Raw genomic sequence first — 11,927 nt, 5'->3', positions numbered from 1 at the left:
AAGCAATCATGAGTAACATGGCTAAATCGGGCAACTTGTGTACTCAATCAAACACGGGCACATTTAGAAAGTCCTGGTCCCTGGCTAATAAAACTGGGGTCGTGAGAACTCTCCGAACTACTGTCTGCGTTTACTGACTCTCCCAGCTCCCTCCCAGTGTAAGAAAAACAAAGAGGGGAAAAAAATAAAGTTCACCTCGAATAAGACTATTTCAAAATACAAAGTCCAACTCCAGTGTGTTTTAGAATATTTTTCTTAAAATCAAACCATTTTGAGCAAATAATATAGCCAAAAGCAGACATTTTGATCTCCCTTGCCTGTATATAGATGTGAAATGGGACCTTGGTTTTCTTTTCTCAAATAATGTCTAACATATTAGCTAAGAAATAGAATATTAATTTAGAAATCTGAATCTAACTTTGTAAGTTTTAGTTCTTAGTTCTGGGGGGGGGGGTTTGTTTTGTTTTGTTTTGTTTTGTTTTTTCCTTCTTTTTGAGACAGGATTTCAGAGACCTGCCTGCTTCTGCTTCTACCTCTGCCTCAAAAGTGCCACCATGCCCCATCCTCTGTGGTTGTTTTAAAAATAAGATCTTATTGTGTAACCCAGGCCAACCTCCAAGGCCTACTGCCTCAGCCTTCTCCGTTCTGTGACTGCCACTGTGCCTGGCCTTACAGTGTGGCATGCGCTGCTCCCCCCAACCCCCCTCCCCCAGTGTCTGGCTTTACAATGGGGACACCGTCCTGCTCTGCCTGACTTTATAATTCCTCATCATCCTTGCGGTCTAGCTCTGAAGGCCTCACCTTCTAAGAAACGGTGCAACTCCATCGCTGCACTGAAGGCAACCTCCCAGGAGATTCTGTCCTCCATCAGCCAAGAATGGAAGGATGAGAAGCAGGATCTGTTAACCGAAGGGCAGAGTTTCAGCAGCCTGGATGAAGAAGGTAAACCCCTGCCACTTCCTAAAGCAGAAAATTCTAGCAAATTCTATGATTAGTGTAAAGTCACCGTGGAAAAATTAGAGACTGTCTGCTCCAAGAGATAAGTTACGAATAGAATTTTATAGGTGCACAAGTACAATAAATTTATACAAATATGAAATGCCGTAGAGTCAATGCATGATGTCTGATTTATTAGAAAAATAGTAATGCTAAGATATTTGAAGACGACATCTCGAATCCACCTGTTTGATGATAGCAAATGCTAACATATTGATATGTGATTTCCTAAATTTAATTCTGTGTGTGCAGCGCAGATACCCCCCTGCAAATGCACCGGTGTGTGCACACATGTCAGTGATGTAGTAAGCCTTTTCGGTTTATTTAGAGCTGCTCTAGTAAATTTAAGTAAGTGTTAGGACTTGTTTATTTGGTATGATTATCTTGGATAAACAGAAAGGGATTGGCGTGGACTTTTTGTACCTTTTTAAAGAACTGAGTTCTGGCAGTTTGACAATGATGCTCTATAGACCTTGTATCTTTTTCTTTCCCCGTAGCTTGTTGACTAGGACTGCTGATACAGTGGTGAACAGAAGCCATAGCTCTAGGCAGCCTTGCCTTGTCTTGATTTTAAAACAATGTGTCTAATGGTTCATTGTTTAAAATGATGCTTGCCGTATTTCCTGCCAATTGCCAGACTAAGAGATGTCCTTTCCTTATTCCTAATTTGCCAAAAAGTTTTTTTTTTTTGGTTCTTTTTTTCGGAGCTGGGGACCGAACCCAGGGCCTTGCGCTTCCTAGGCAAGCGCTCTAACCACTGAGCTAAATCCCCAACCCCTGCCAAAAAGTTTTTAACAAAACAAGAATACTGAATTTTATTAAATACTTGTTTCTATCTACTGAGTTAATAATTTGAATTTTCTATCTTAAGCCAATAAAGAGAAGTGATGTTTTATATATTTCTATCAATACCTTCTTAGTCATATTTTGGTTGAGTGGTTAGTTGGTTTTGTTTTGTTTCATTCTGTTCTGTTCTTCAAGACAGGTTTTTTTTTGTTTGTTTGTTTGTTTTCCATGTGTGCGTGCGTGTGTGTGTGCGTGTGTGCGTGTGCTCATGGAACTCACTCTGTAGACCAGGCTGGCCTCGCTCAAACTTACAGAGATCTGACTGCCTCAGCCTCCCAAGTGCTAGGATTAAAGTGGTACTCTAGGATACCAGGCTCTTTCAGATCTCTGGGCTCACAACATATGTAGACTGTTTAAAATCAGTATGTTCTTTGGACATCTCCAAAGTGTGTCTACCTTTCAAGACTTCTTGCAGATGCCTTCTTTCCCTTGGAGTCTTCAGAACTGATTAGTATTTCTATCCCCCTCCCATCTTAACTTTTGTCTCCTTATATTAAATTGAATTGCTTTATCATATTCTTATGTCTAGAGTTACTTCAAGGAGAGTTAATGAGTTGCCTGTGGTTAACGTTGTCAACTTGGTGTGTTCTAGAGTCTCCTGGGAGACAAACCTCCAAGCATACCTGTAGCCAACTGCCTAGATTAGTTTAACATCTGGGCACACTTCTTAGAGAGTGTCTTGATTAGGTTCATTGTATCATTCCCTGGGCTTTCCTCCTGGACTGCATAAGAGGGAGAACGCTGGTTAGGCGTGAACACCTGTCACTGCTTCTTGGCCACAGATGAACATGACCTTACCTCAGGCTCCGTGCTGCCATGACTCCCTCTCCATGATGGATGGCACCCTGGAACTGGGAACCAAAATATAAGCAAGCCTTCCTTTCCTGAGTTGCTTGTCACACCAATAGGACAAGTAACCAGATCCTCTGTCTATTCATGACAGCAGTTCCTGGTAGATACCAAGCCCCTTCCTCTAAGCTGCCTTTTGTTGGTCTCTTCCTCTGCAGGCTACCTGATTTCTGAGAACACACAGAAAATTATAGATGTCTACAGTTTGGAAATTAGACAACAAAATTTGTTTTCTTAAATAACTCTTAACAGACACTTTACTTTTTGTTTTCTTTTGTGTTTTAAACTGGAATCTTGTCAAATTTCTAGGCTGGCCTAGAACTCACAACCAGCCTGCCTCTCTTTTGTGTTTTAAACTGAAATCTTGTCAAATTTCTAGGCTGGCCTAGAACTCACAACCAGCCTGCCTCAAGCTCCCCAGTAGCTAACTATAGTAAAATTAAATATATTCACTGTTCCCAGAGTACCTAGAAACAGAGGAAGTGGTGCACCTGTGATGTGATGTGCACCTGGGATGTGATGTGCACCTGGGATGTGCACCTGGGGTGTGTTTAGGGATTTTTTTTCACATGAATTATTGGACCTATTGCTTACATATTTGGGCACCTTTTTACATGTTATCTAAATTTCAGTTCAGCATTTCCTGTCCCTGCTCCACTTTCCCATCATGCTTCTCCCTCTACATCATCAGATATTCTTCTTCAAATCCAAAATTCAGGGGCTGGAATTAGATTGGTGGTGGGGCACTTGCCTAGCCTGTATAGGGCCCTGGATTCATCCCAAACTACTACAAAAATGACAGATGGATGGATGGATGGATGGATGGATGGATGGATGGATGGATACATAGATAGATAGATAGATACATAGATAGATAGATAGATAGATAGATAGATAGATAGATAGATAGATAGATAGATAGATAGATACATAGATACATAGATACATAGATACATAGATAGATACATAGATAGGCAGGCAGGCAGACAGACAGACAGACCTCGAACTCTTCTAGGGCCATTTTCCTTTTTTCCAGTTAAAAATACATCATTGTATGTATTTTGTGTATGTCAAGCAATGTCAGAATCACCCCACAGCTGCACTGTACTCATCAACATTATTTCAGCTCAGTTTAGTGAAAGATAAAGAACCTGTATAAGCCAGGAATGGTTATGCCTTTAATCCCATCACTCATGAGGCAGAAACAAGCAGCTCTCTATGAGTTCAAGACCAGCTCTGTCTATATAGTGAGTTCCAGGACACCCAGGGCTATATAATAAGACCCTGTGTCAAAAAGAGAGGGAGGAAAATCCACATGGATTCTGGATGGAACACAGGCCCAGGTCACTGCTGACCCTGGAGGGTTCATCTTTCCTGAGAGTGGAAGGCCCTGATGTAAATACTTTCTTGGCGTCCTAAAATTTTAAATGGAAATAAGAATTGTCTCACCTTTAAAAGGGCAGGCTTGCGGGGTTGGGGATTTAGCTCAGTGGTAGAGCGCTTGCCTAGGAAGCTCAAGGCCCTGGGTTCTGTCCCCAGCTCCGAAAAAAAAGAACCAAAAAAAAAAAAAAAAAAAGGGCAGGCTTGCTATTAAAAGAGGATGTGAAGAAGAGTCCTGGTTCATGACCGGAAGCCTGCGCGGGCTCCTGTGGGGTTGAGATGCCACGGGCTGTTGTTGCTTTGTTAAAGTGCTTGCTCGTGTCCCTTGAAGTCTGCCTCTCCACATGGAGGACAAAGCGGTCCTTTCCGCCCATGTATCTGCTAGTCATCCTTTTAATCTCTGCCGAATTATCTCCTTAAGCTCCTAGGAGTTTTTATGCCATCATTTTGAAAGAGTAAATCACTTTATTAGGTTTTAAAAGAACATCCCTAATGTCATTTCCATGAGCCACTTTGTAAATTAGTGTCATTTCCTTTCTGTCTAACCTGTTTGCAAGCAGCTGTTTTGCATTTCTGTCGTAGTTCAGAAGAGCACAGTTAACTCATAATTTCATTTGCAGCCTGAGACATGAAATGAATGCTTTAGACTCATTTAAGTTATTACCGATCGGAAGGGGCATGGATCACTGAGGTTCATGCATGCCTTTGCTTTTACTCCTCCAGCCCTGGGATCCCGACACAGGCCTGACCTGGTGCCCAGCACGCCGTCATTATTTGAAGCTGCTTCCTTAGCAACCACAATATCATCTTCTTCCTTATATGTCGGTGAGCACTATCCACACGACAGGACTACGCTTTACTCAAACAGGTAACATTTGGCACCATCTGCTTGTCCATCAAGCTGTTACTCGGACAACCTACGGCCTAAAGCAGTAACTAGGGATGGTGCTCCTAGCAACCAGGTGTGCATATCCCTGCCTCGTGTGCTTTATTTCTGCTATTGCAAAAACACGTTTAAAGGAAAACACTTCTGTTTTCCTTTGCAACTAATCATGTTTGTAAAAAATACGTTATAAAAAGTTATGTACTTGGCCCCAGGCAAACAAAGTTTTCATCACTTTTAATGAGGTGTGTGTGTGTGCGTGCGTGCGAGTGTTTGGTGCACACATATGTGGCCATTCACACGTGTGGACTTGGGTATATGCATGTGCCCATTCACATATGGAGATCAAAGGACGACCTCATGAGTTGGTCATCACCTCCACCTTTTTAGTGACAGTGTCTCTGTTTTTCTGTCTCATAAGCAAGGCTCGCTGGCCCAGGAGCTGCCAAGAGTTTCCTGTCTGCCTCTGAGATGTAGGAGTAGAGGTGCACTTGCTTTGTGTCACCTTTTACATGGGCTCTGGCGATTCAAACTCAAGTTCTCACATTGCTGAGTAGCAAATGCTTTCAGCCGAGCCGTGCTCCTGACCTTTTACCTAGCCCCGCCTCCTTTTGTTGAGACAAGGACTCATGTAGCACAAGTCAGCCTTGAATTTGCATTCAGTGTGTGCATCATTCCTTATACCCAGTCATGACTATCCGTACTCTCTAGTATACAAATTGCGCGCGCGCATGCGTGCGTGCGTGCGTGCGTCTATTTATTTGCTATTGTTGCTATGGATTGAACCAAGGGCCTCAGGAGTGCTCGGCAGGCGCTCTGCTGCTCTGCTACATCCCAGCCCGTGAGCAGATTCTTTAAAACAACCTCTCTTCTTACATACTATTCATGTAGCCACACAGACATTTCATATACTGTTCTGTATGTGAGACCTTAGTGACTACAGTAAAAAAAGAATGTAGTAGTGGCTTTCAGAGCTGCCACGTCTGTGAGTCCGGAGTCCAGCACGGTCTTTGGCACACTAGAGTTTGGTGGTCGTTCCTGCTTACCGGTTGTACTTTGTTGCTCTGCCTTTCTCTCTTGGCTGCAGAGAAGAGGCCAGAGTGTTGGGTAGCAAATGAGGCGACGCTGGCTCTGGAGAAACAGAACAAGTGGGAGACAGCAGGGCTTGGTTTGGACCACCTCACCTGCAGAACCACCAGAAAGCTTCCTCTGTAGATGGCTTAAGTCATTTAAAGTGCATAAAGGGATCTTGATTCTCCCAGCTTTCTCGGCTTGAAGAAATTTAGTGTTAACACAGAACAGCTTAATATGAACGTGGGCCATGAACGTTTAAATTTGGTTTCCCAGTCAGGCCCGTGTGTGTATGGTGCAGCAGATGCAGGGGGCTATAGCCCATGAGTGTAGCAGGGATTCACAGCAAGGTGACAGCAACAGTAAGAACAATCCTCATAACAATGGTACTTCTTTATGTTTGCTACTGTGGTCGTTATCAGGAGCATGCCATTCAACGCACTTCTGAACCATTTACTGAAGTTTCCAGCACTAAGGCAATGGTATTTGGGGTTAGGGTTTGGGTGTGGTGGTGGCTTTTGCTGGTAGTGATGATGGTGGTGGTGGTGGTGGGTTTTGGTAGTAGTGGTGGTGATGAGTGGGTGGGAAGTTCCTTGGTATCAGAAGGGTTCTTTAGTGCTCTGTCTCTTGGTAAGGCTATTAAACTCCTGGGCATTCGCAGGGTTTCTCTGGGCTCTGGCCTCCTCCTGAAGCCAGTCCTGTGACCAGGTAGAGTATAGCTACCTCTCCAAGCCTGGCTAGCAGTGCACTGAGGTCTAATTATGCACATTTTCTCTCCTGCTGATGCTAGCTCACCTCCAGATTTGCATGAGGGGAATGGAACAGTGGGACGTCTGTCTATAATACTCTGACAGTCTTCCCTCTCTCTTAGATGTTGCATGGCTTTAAGCCGTTTTCTCTGGTACTCTTCTGTGGTACTCGGAATCTTATACTTAGCTATCAGTCAGGATTCAGTTGCACGAACAAAAATGTACTCTGTTGGAAGCAGAAGGGAGCTGGGTGTTTGCAACAGGTGTGGGAAGGCTGGCCGAGAGGCATTGATCATCAGTCTTTGTCAGTCCACTGAGCCCACCCTCCTGCAGCATGGCAGGCCCAGTGGTACTCAACCTCTCCCAAAGACAACTGGGAAAGCATTTAATGAGATCCCAGGATGTCCTTACAAGAAGCCAACAAGGTATCTCAGGCATCTTCACTTTTCCTGACACTTCTCGGCTAGCGAGGAGACCCAAGGACCCTCCAGGCACCACCTTCTGCTTCATCCTCTTGCTTGTTTCCTGACCATGCTCCCCACAGTCTTTTCTGCTGTTAGCCTTGTTGTAGACAAAAAGCTGAAAGATCTACCACAGTTCTTACCTTCTCCTTAGGGAAATCATGAGGATCAGAGACTTAGAGATGTTAAAAACCCTGAAGAGAAATAATGACCCAAGGAACCCTGGGAATGAACATCATTGAATGCTTAACCCACCATGCCCAGCCCTGCTTATTCAGCAGGGAAAGCAAACCAGCAAACGATAAAGTCATGTTCAGATTATGGTTGTCTTATTTCTTTAGTGCTGTACCTGGTATGTCTTGAAGTCATAACTGACACGATCCTAAGTCTCATCTGGCTAACGAAGTTTTAAAACCAGACAGCCTAAGAGAAAAAAAATGCATCAAATAAGAAAAAAAGAGAGCGCATCAAATATTGACGTTGCGACTTATTTACGTCTGAGATTCTTGGTTTGCTGTGAGTCGTATTTCTGTTCCAAGTGGCCTGCTTTCTCATTTAAACATGTTATCCTTATCTGTGCTCATATAAGCTATAAATACTTCAAGTAGCTGCTGTCGTCCTCTGTCTCTTTCGAGCCCTTAACTTTGAGACATTGAACAGCATCCAGATTAAGTCCACACCTAAATTATGTATTGCAGTGGGAAATGGCTGTCTCTAGAATTTGTTTATTTTTAGAGGATTATTCTTTGTGACTTTTAAAGTTTCACTGTTTCTTAGAATCTGGTTTGTTAAATATACTCTCAAAATTGACTAAGAAGCAAAGGGAAAAAGTTATGCCTTAAAAGTACTTTTAACTGCTGGTTGAGAGTATGTTCTCTCTCTCTCTCTCTCTCTCTCTCTCTCTCTCTCTCTCTCTCTCTCTCTCTCTCTCTCTTTCTGGGGTGGGGGATCCTGCGGTGGTATCCACATGTGTATGAGCATATCTGTCTTGCTTTCTCAGTCAGGGATCTGTCTGCCTGTCTTTGGCTCCCCAGTGTTAGGAATCTGAACTCGGGTCCTTGTGCTTGCCTGGCAAGCACTTTACCAACTGGAGCGACTCCCCAGCACCAGGAGTACAAATTTAAAAGCTCTCCTACATGAACTCAGGTTAGAGCATGCAGCTCACAGGAATACAAAGACACGTCATCAGCAACCTGCTTCACAAACAAATCATAGGTGTGCAAGTTCTGAATTTCCGGTGCCTGGATTTTTTTTTTCCTACTAAGAAATCTGTTCTTTTAAAAGAGATAAGCTAACAGCACTAACAACTAGAGAGGCAAATAGGTTTTTTTTTTTCTCCTAACTAAGAGCGATTCAACTTAATGTTGTGAAATAAGTTATGTGCATGAATATTCATTCTCCCCATGATTTCCTGCACAGTTGGGAGCGGAGCAGGGCTCTGATTATGCATACAGACCGAACGCTCACTTCATCCCAATGCATCTGTGTTCCTCCATCACAGAAGCCCTTACCAGCATCACTGTGGTAGCTACTTTCATATATTTGCCCGTGTTTTACTGGTGGCCGTGTCTAACAGCTGGTCCACTTTAAAGACATCGAGTTTTATGAGAAGAGCAAATACCATAGGAGAAGCAACTGGCCATACACGGGAGGCCAGCTGGCAAATCCTTCCTAACAGATGAGTCCAGCAGTTAGAGCTGAGCCTGATTCAGAAGATCTGACAGCAGTCCTGAGCACTCCTCTTCTTGCCTGAGTATTGTCAGCTGTCTTAGTTAAGGTTTTACCACTGTGAACAGACACCGTGACCAAGGCAACTCTTAGAAGGACAACATTTAATTGGGGCTGGCTTACAGATTCAGAGGTTCGGTCCATTGTCATCCTGGCAGGAAGCATGGGAGTGTCCAGGCAGACATGCTGGAGGAGGAGCTGAGAGTTCCATATCTTGATCCACAGACAGCAGAAGGAGACTGTACCAGACTGGGCACAGCTTGAGCATATATGAAACCTCTAAGCCTGTCTCCATAGCAACACTCTTCCTCCAACAAGGCCACACCTTCTAACAGTGCCACTCCCTCCCTCTGAGTCTATGGGGGCCATACCCATTCAAACCACCACACCCATCTTTAGAATAGTCTAAAAGATCTGGAAATGGCTATACAGAGTTCTGGTGGCTTAGTAAGTCTGCTAGTAAGAGTACAGTTGGAGCACAGACCTCCAGGGTCTAAGCCTCCTTCCTGTTCTTTCCCCGACCCACCCTTGCATCAAGGCCTACGAAGGCTTTTTTTGGTCTTCTTGTGTGCTGTAGGCAGCATTGACGGACTACCTTTCCCTTAACGTCAGTTCTGGCCCTGTATTTGTGCTACCTTACTTTGCTACATAATAACTTAAAAAAAAAAATCAACAAAGTGGCAGGCTTCCTTAAGTGTCTACCTATGCTGTTCTAGAGTTCATTAGCTACTTTGTATTAAAAACTGTTCTGGACCAGTTTTTTTTTTCCATTATGGTTTCAGTCACATTTCAATTCATCGATAATTATGTAATAAAACGCTCTTTAAAGTATGTCATATCAATTTGAGTTCACAAGGAAGCTGCCATGGCGCTTCCTTTATTTCCACCTTCCCTGGATGAACTCGAAACTGCTACCCTGCCCACTGAGAAGCAACTTTGGTAGGAAACCTGTTTGGTTTAGAAAGACTTGTATTTATGCTCGGTGGCAGCAGAATTCAGGGGAACCTGGGTAACTGGTAGAATATGACTGAGAGGGGATGCCGGGATGTGCTGGGATTCCAGACCTTTCCCTAACCCTATTACAGGCAGAACATACTACACTTTCTGTGCTTATCTACCTGCTGGACCCGGACCCCAACCCAGGACTGTCCAGCCCCTCAGGCGATACCCTGTGGATGCTGAATTTTCAGTCTGGTCTCTCCAGAATCTGTGGGCTTTTCTGCTTCTTCCTCTAGTGTCTTCTGCCTTGCAGGTACTCTTGCTTACTCCCCTGCCTCAGGTCTTTCTCTTGTGTTTTCATCATAATAAATCACCACTTAGAACTTCTGCCTTCAAACTGTCCCTTCTGGCCATGAGACACTGGGCAACTGGTTTCCTCATCTGTAAGAAGTTCCTATTTGTAATAAGTAAATTATATCCTGGTCTGAAAGGGTTACTCCAAAAAGGAACTGAAATAAGGATCAGAAAACAATGATTGTGCCTTCTAGAGAATCCCACCATAAAATCGTTTGTTAGCATAATATGTTTTGTATTATATTATACATTTTAATATTTTATTATATTGTTTTGTAGCAGTTACAAATATCATTATTTACAGTGTTCTATTTCTCTTTAGCAAGGTTGGGTCCTTCATTTAAAACTTAAGGGTCTGTATTTGTTAAAATATTAATTAAATAGCATGTCTGAAACACTGTGGGATAATTCTTTGAGGTGCTTATTTTCAATACACTTCTTCCTTGTATTGATACCTTTCCTTCACTAATTTTCTTTTTTTCTTTTAAGTATTTTTTTAGGTATTTTAATTTTCTTGGATATTTTATGTATTTACATTTCAAATGTTATCCCCTTTCCCCCCTCTCCCATACCCCCTACCCCCTTCCCCTGCTTCTATGAGGACGCTCCCACTCCCACCCACCCACTCCCACCTCGACACCCTGGCTTTACCCTATATTGGGGCAACAAGACTTCACAGGACCAAGGACTTTTCCTCCCACTGATTCTGGATGATGCCATCCTCTGCCACCCATGTGGCTGGAGCCATGGGTCCTTCCATGTGTACTCTCTGGTTGGTGGTTTAGTCCTTGGGAGCTCTGGTGGAGTTTGGTTGGTTGACATTGTTGTTCTTCCTATGCAGTTGCAAACCCCTTCAGTTCCTTCAGTCCTTTCTCTAAATCCTCCATTGGAGTCCCTGTCCTCAGTACAATGGTTAGCTGCAGCCATCCTCATCTGTATCATCAGTAAGGCTCTGGCAGAGCCTCTCAGGAGACATCCATACCTGGCTCCTGTCAGCAAGCACTTCTTGGCATCAGCACTAGTGATTGGGTTTGGTGTCTGCATATGGGATGAATTCCCAGGTGGGGCAGTCTCTGAATGACCTTTTCTTCAGTCCCTGCTCCACTCTTTGTCCCTGTATTTCCTCCCAGGAGTATTTTGTTCTCCCTTCTAAGAAGAAATGAAGCATCCACAGTTTGCTCTTCCTTCTTCTTGGGCTTCATATGATCTGTGAATTTTTTCTTAGGTATTCCCAGTTTTGGGGCTAATATCCACTTATCAGTGAGTGCATACCATGTGTGTTCTTTAGTGACCTAGTTACCTCACTCAGGATATTTTCTAGTTCCATCCATTTGCCTGTGAATTTCATGAAGTCATTGTTTTTTTTTTTTTTTTGTTTTGTTTTTTTGTTTTTTTTTTTTTTGTTCTTTTTTTCGGAGCTGGGGACCGAACCCAGGGCCTTGCGCTTCCTAGGCAAGCGCTCTACCACTGAGCTAAATCCCCAACCCCTGAAGTCATTGTTTTTAATAGCTGAGTAGTACTCCATTGTGTAAATGTACCACATTCTCTGTAGTTTGTTAGCATAATTAACCAAGCACTTTGAGGTGTGAGCACCTTGGAGCTTCCTCCCACATTCCCCTGCAGGAGGCAAAGTTTTCTTGTTTGGGCACTTTGCTACTCAGAGGCCAATCA

The 11,927-nt window shown here is 43.5% G+C and overlaps 1 protein-coding gene across 7 annotated transcripts in view; it reads left to right on the top strand.

The window, feature by feature from the left end:
• The window catches only part of Pip5k1b (phosphatidylinositol-4-phosphate 5-kinase type 1 beta), a 278,257-nt gene that overhangs the window by 206,415 nt on the left and 59,915 nt on the right, over positions 1–11,927 (top strand). For all 7 annotated transcript variants that reach the window (XM_039080207.2, NM_001012743.1, XM_063264723.1 and 4 more), the window contains 2 exons: positions 787–942; positions 4,795–4,939. In XM_039080207.2, the coding sequence (XP_038936135.1) occupies positions 787–942; positions 4,795–4,939 (301 nt within the window). The remainder of the gene's footprint in view (positions 1–786; positions 943–4,794; positions 4,940–11,927) is intronic.

Source organism: Rattus norvegicus, chromosome 1, assembly GCF_036323735.1.
Source record: "Rattus norvegicus strain BN/NHsdMcwi chromosome 1, GRCr8, whole genome shotgun sequence".
Lineage (NCBI taxonomy): Eukaryota > Metazoa > Chordata > Mammalia > Rodentia > Muridae > Rattus > Rattus norvegicus.
Note: the sequence above shows the minus strand (reverse complement) of the source record. Positions and strands in the feature narration are given on the sequence as shown.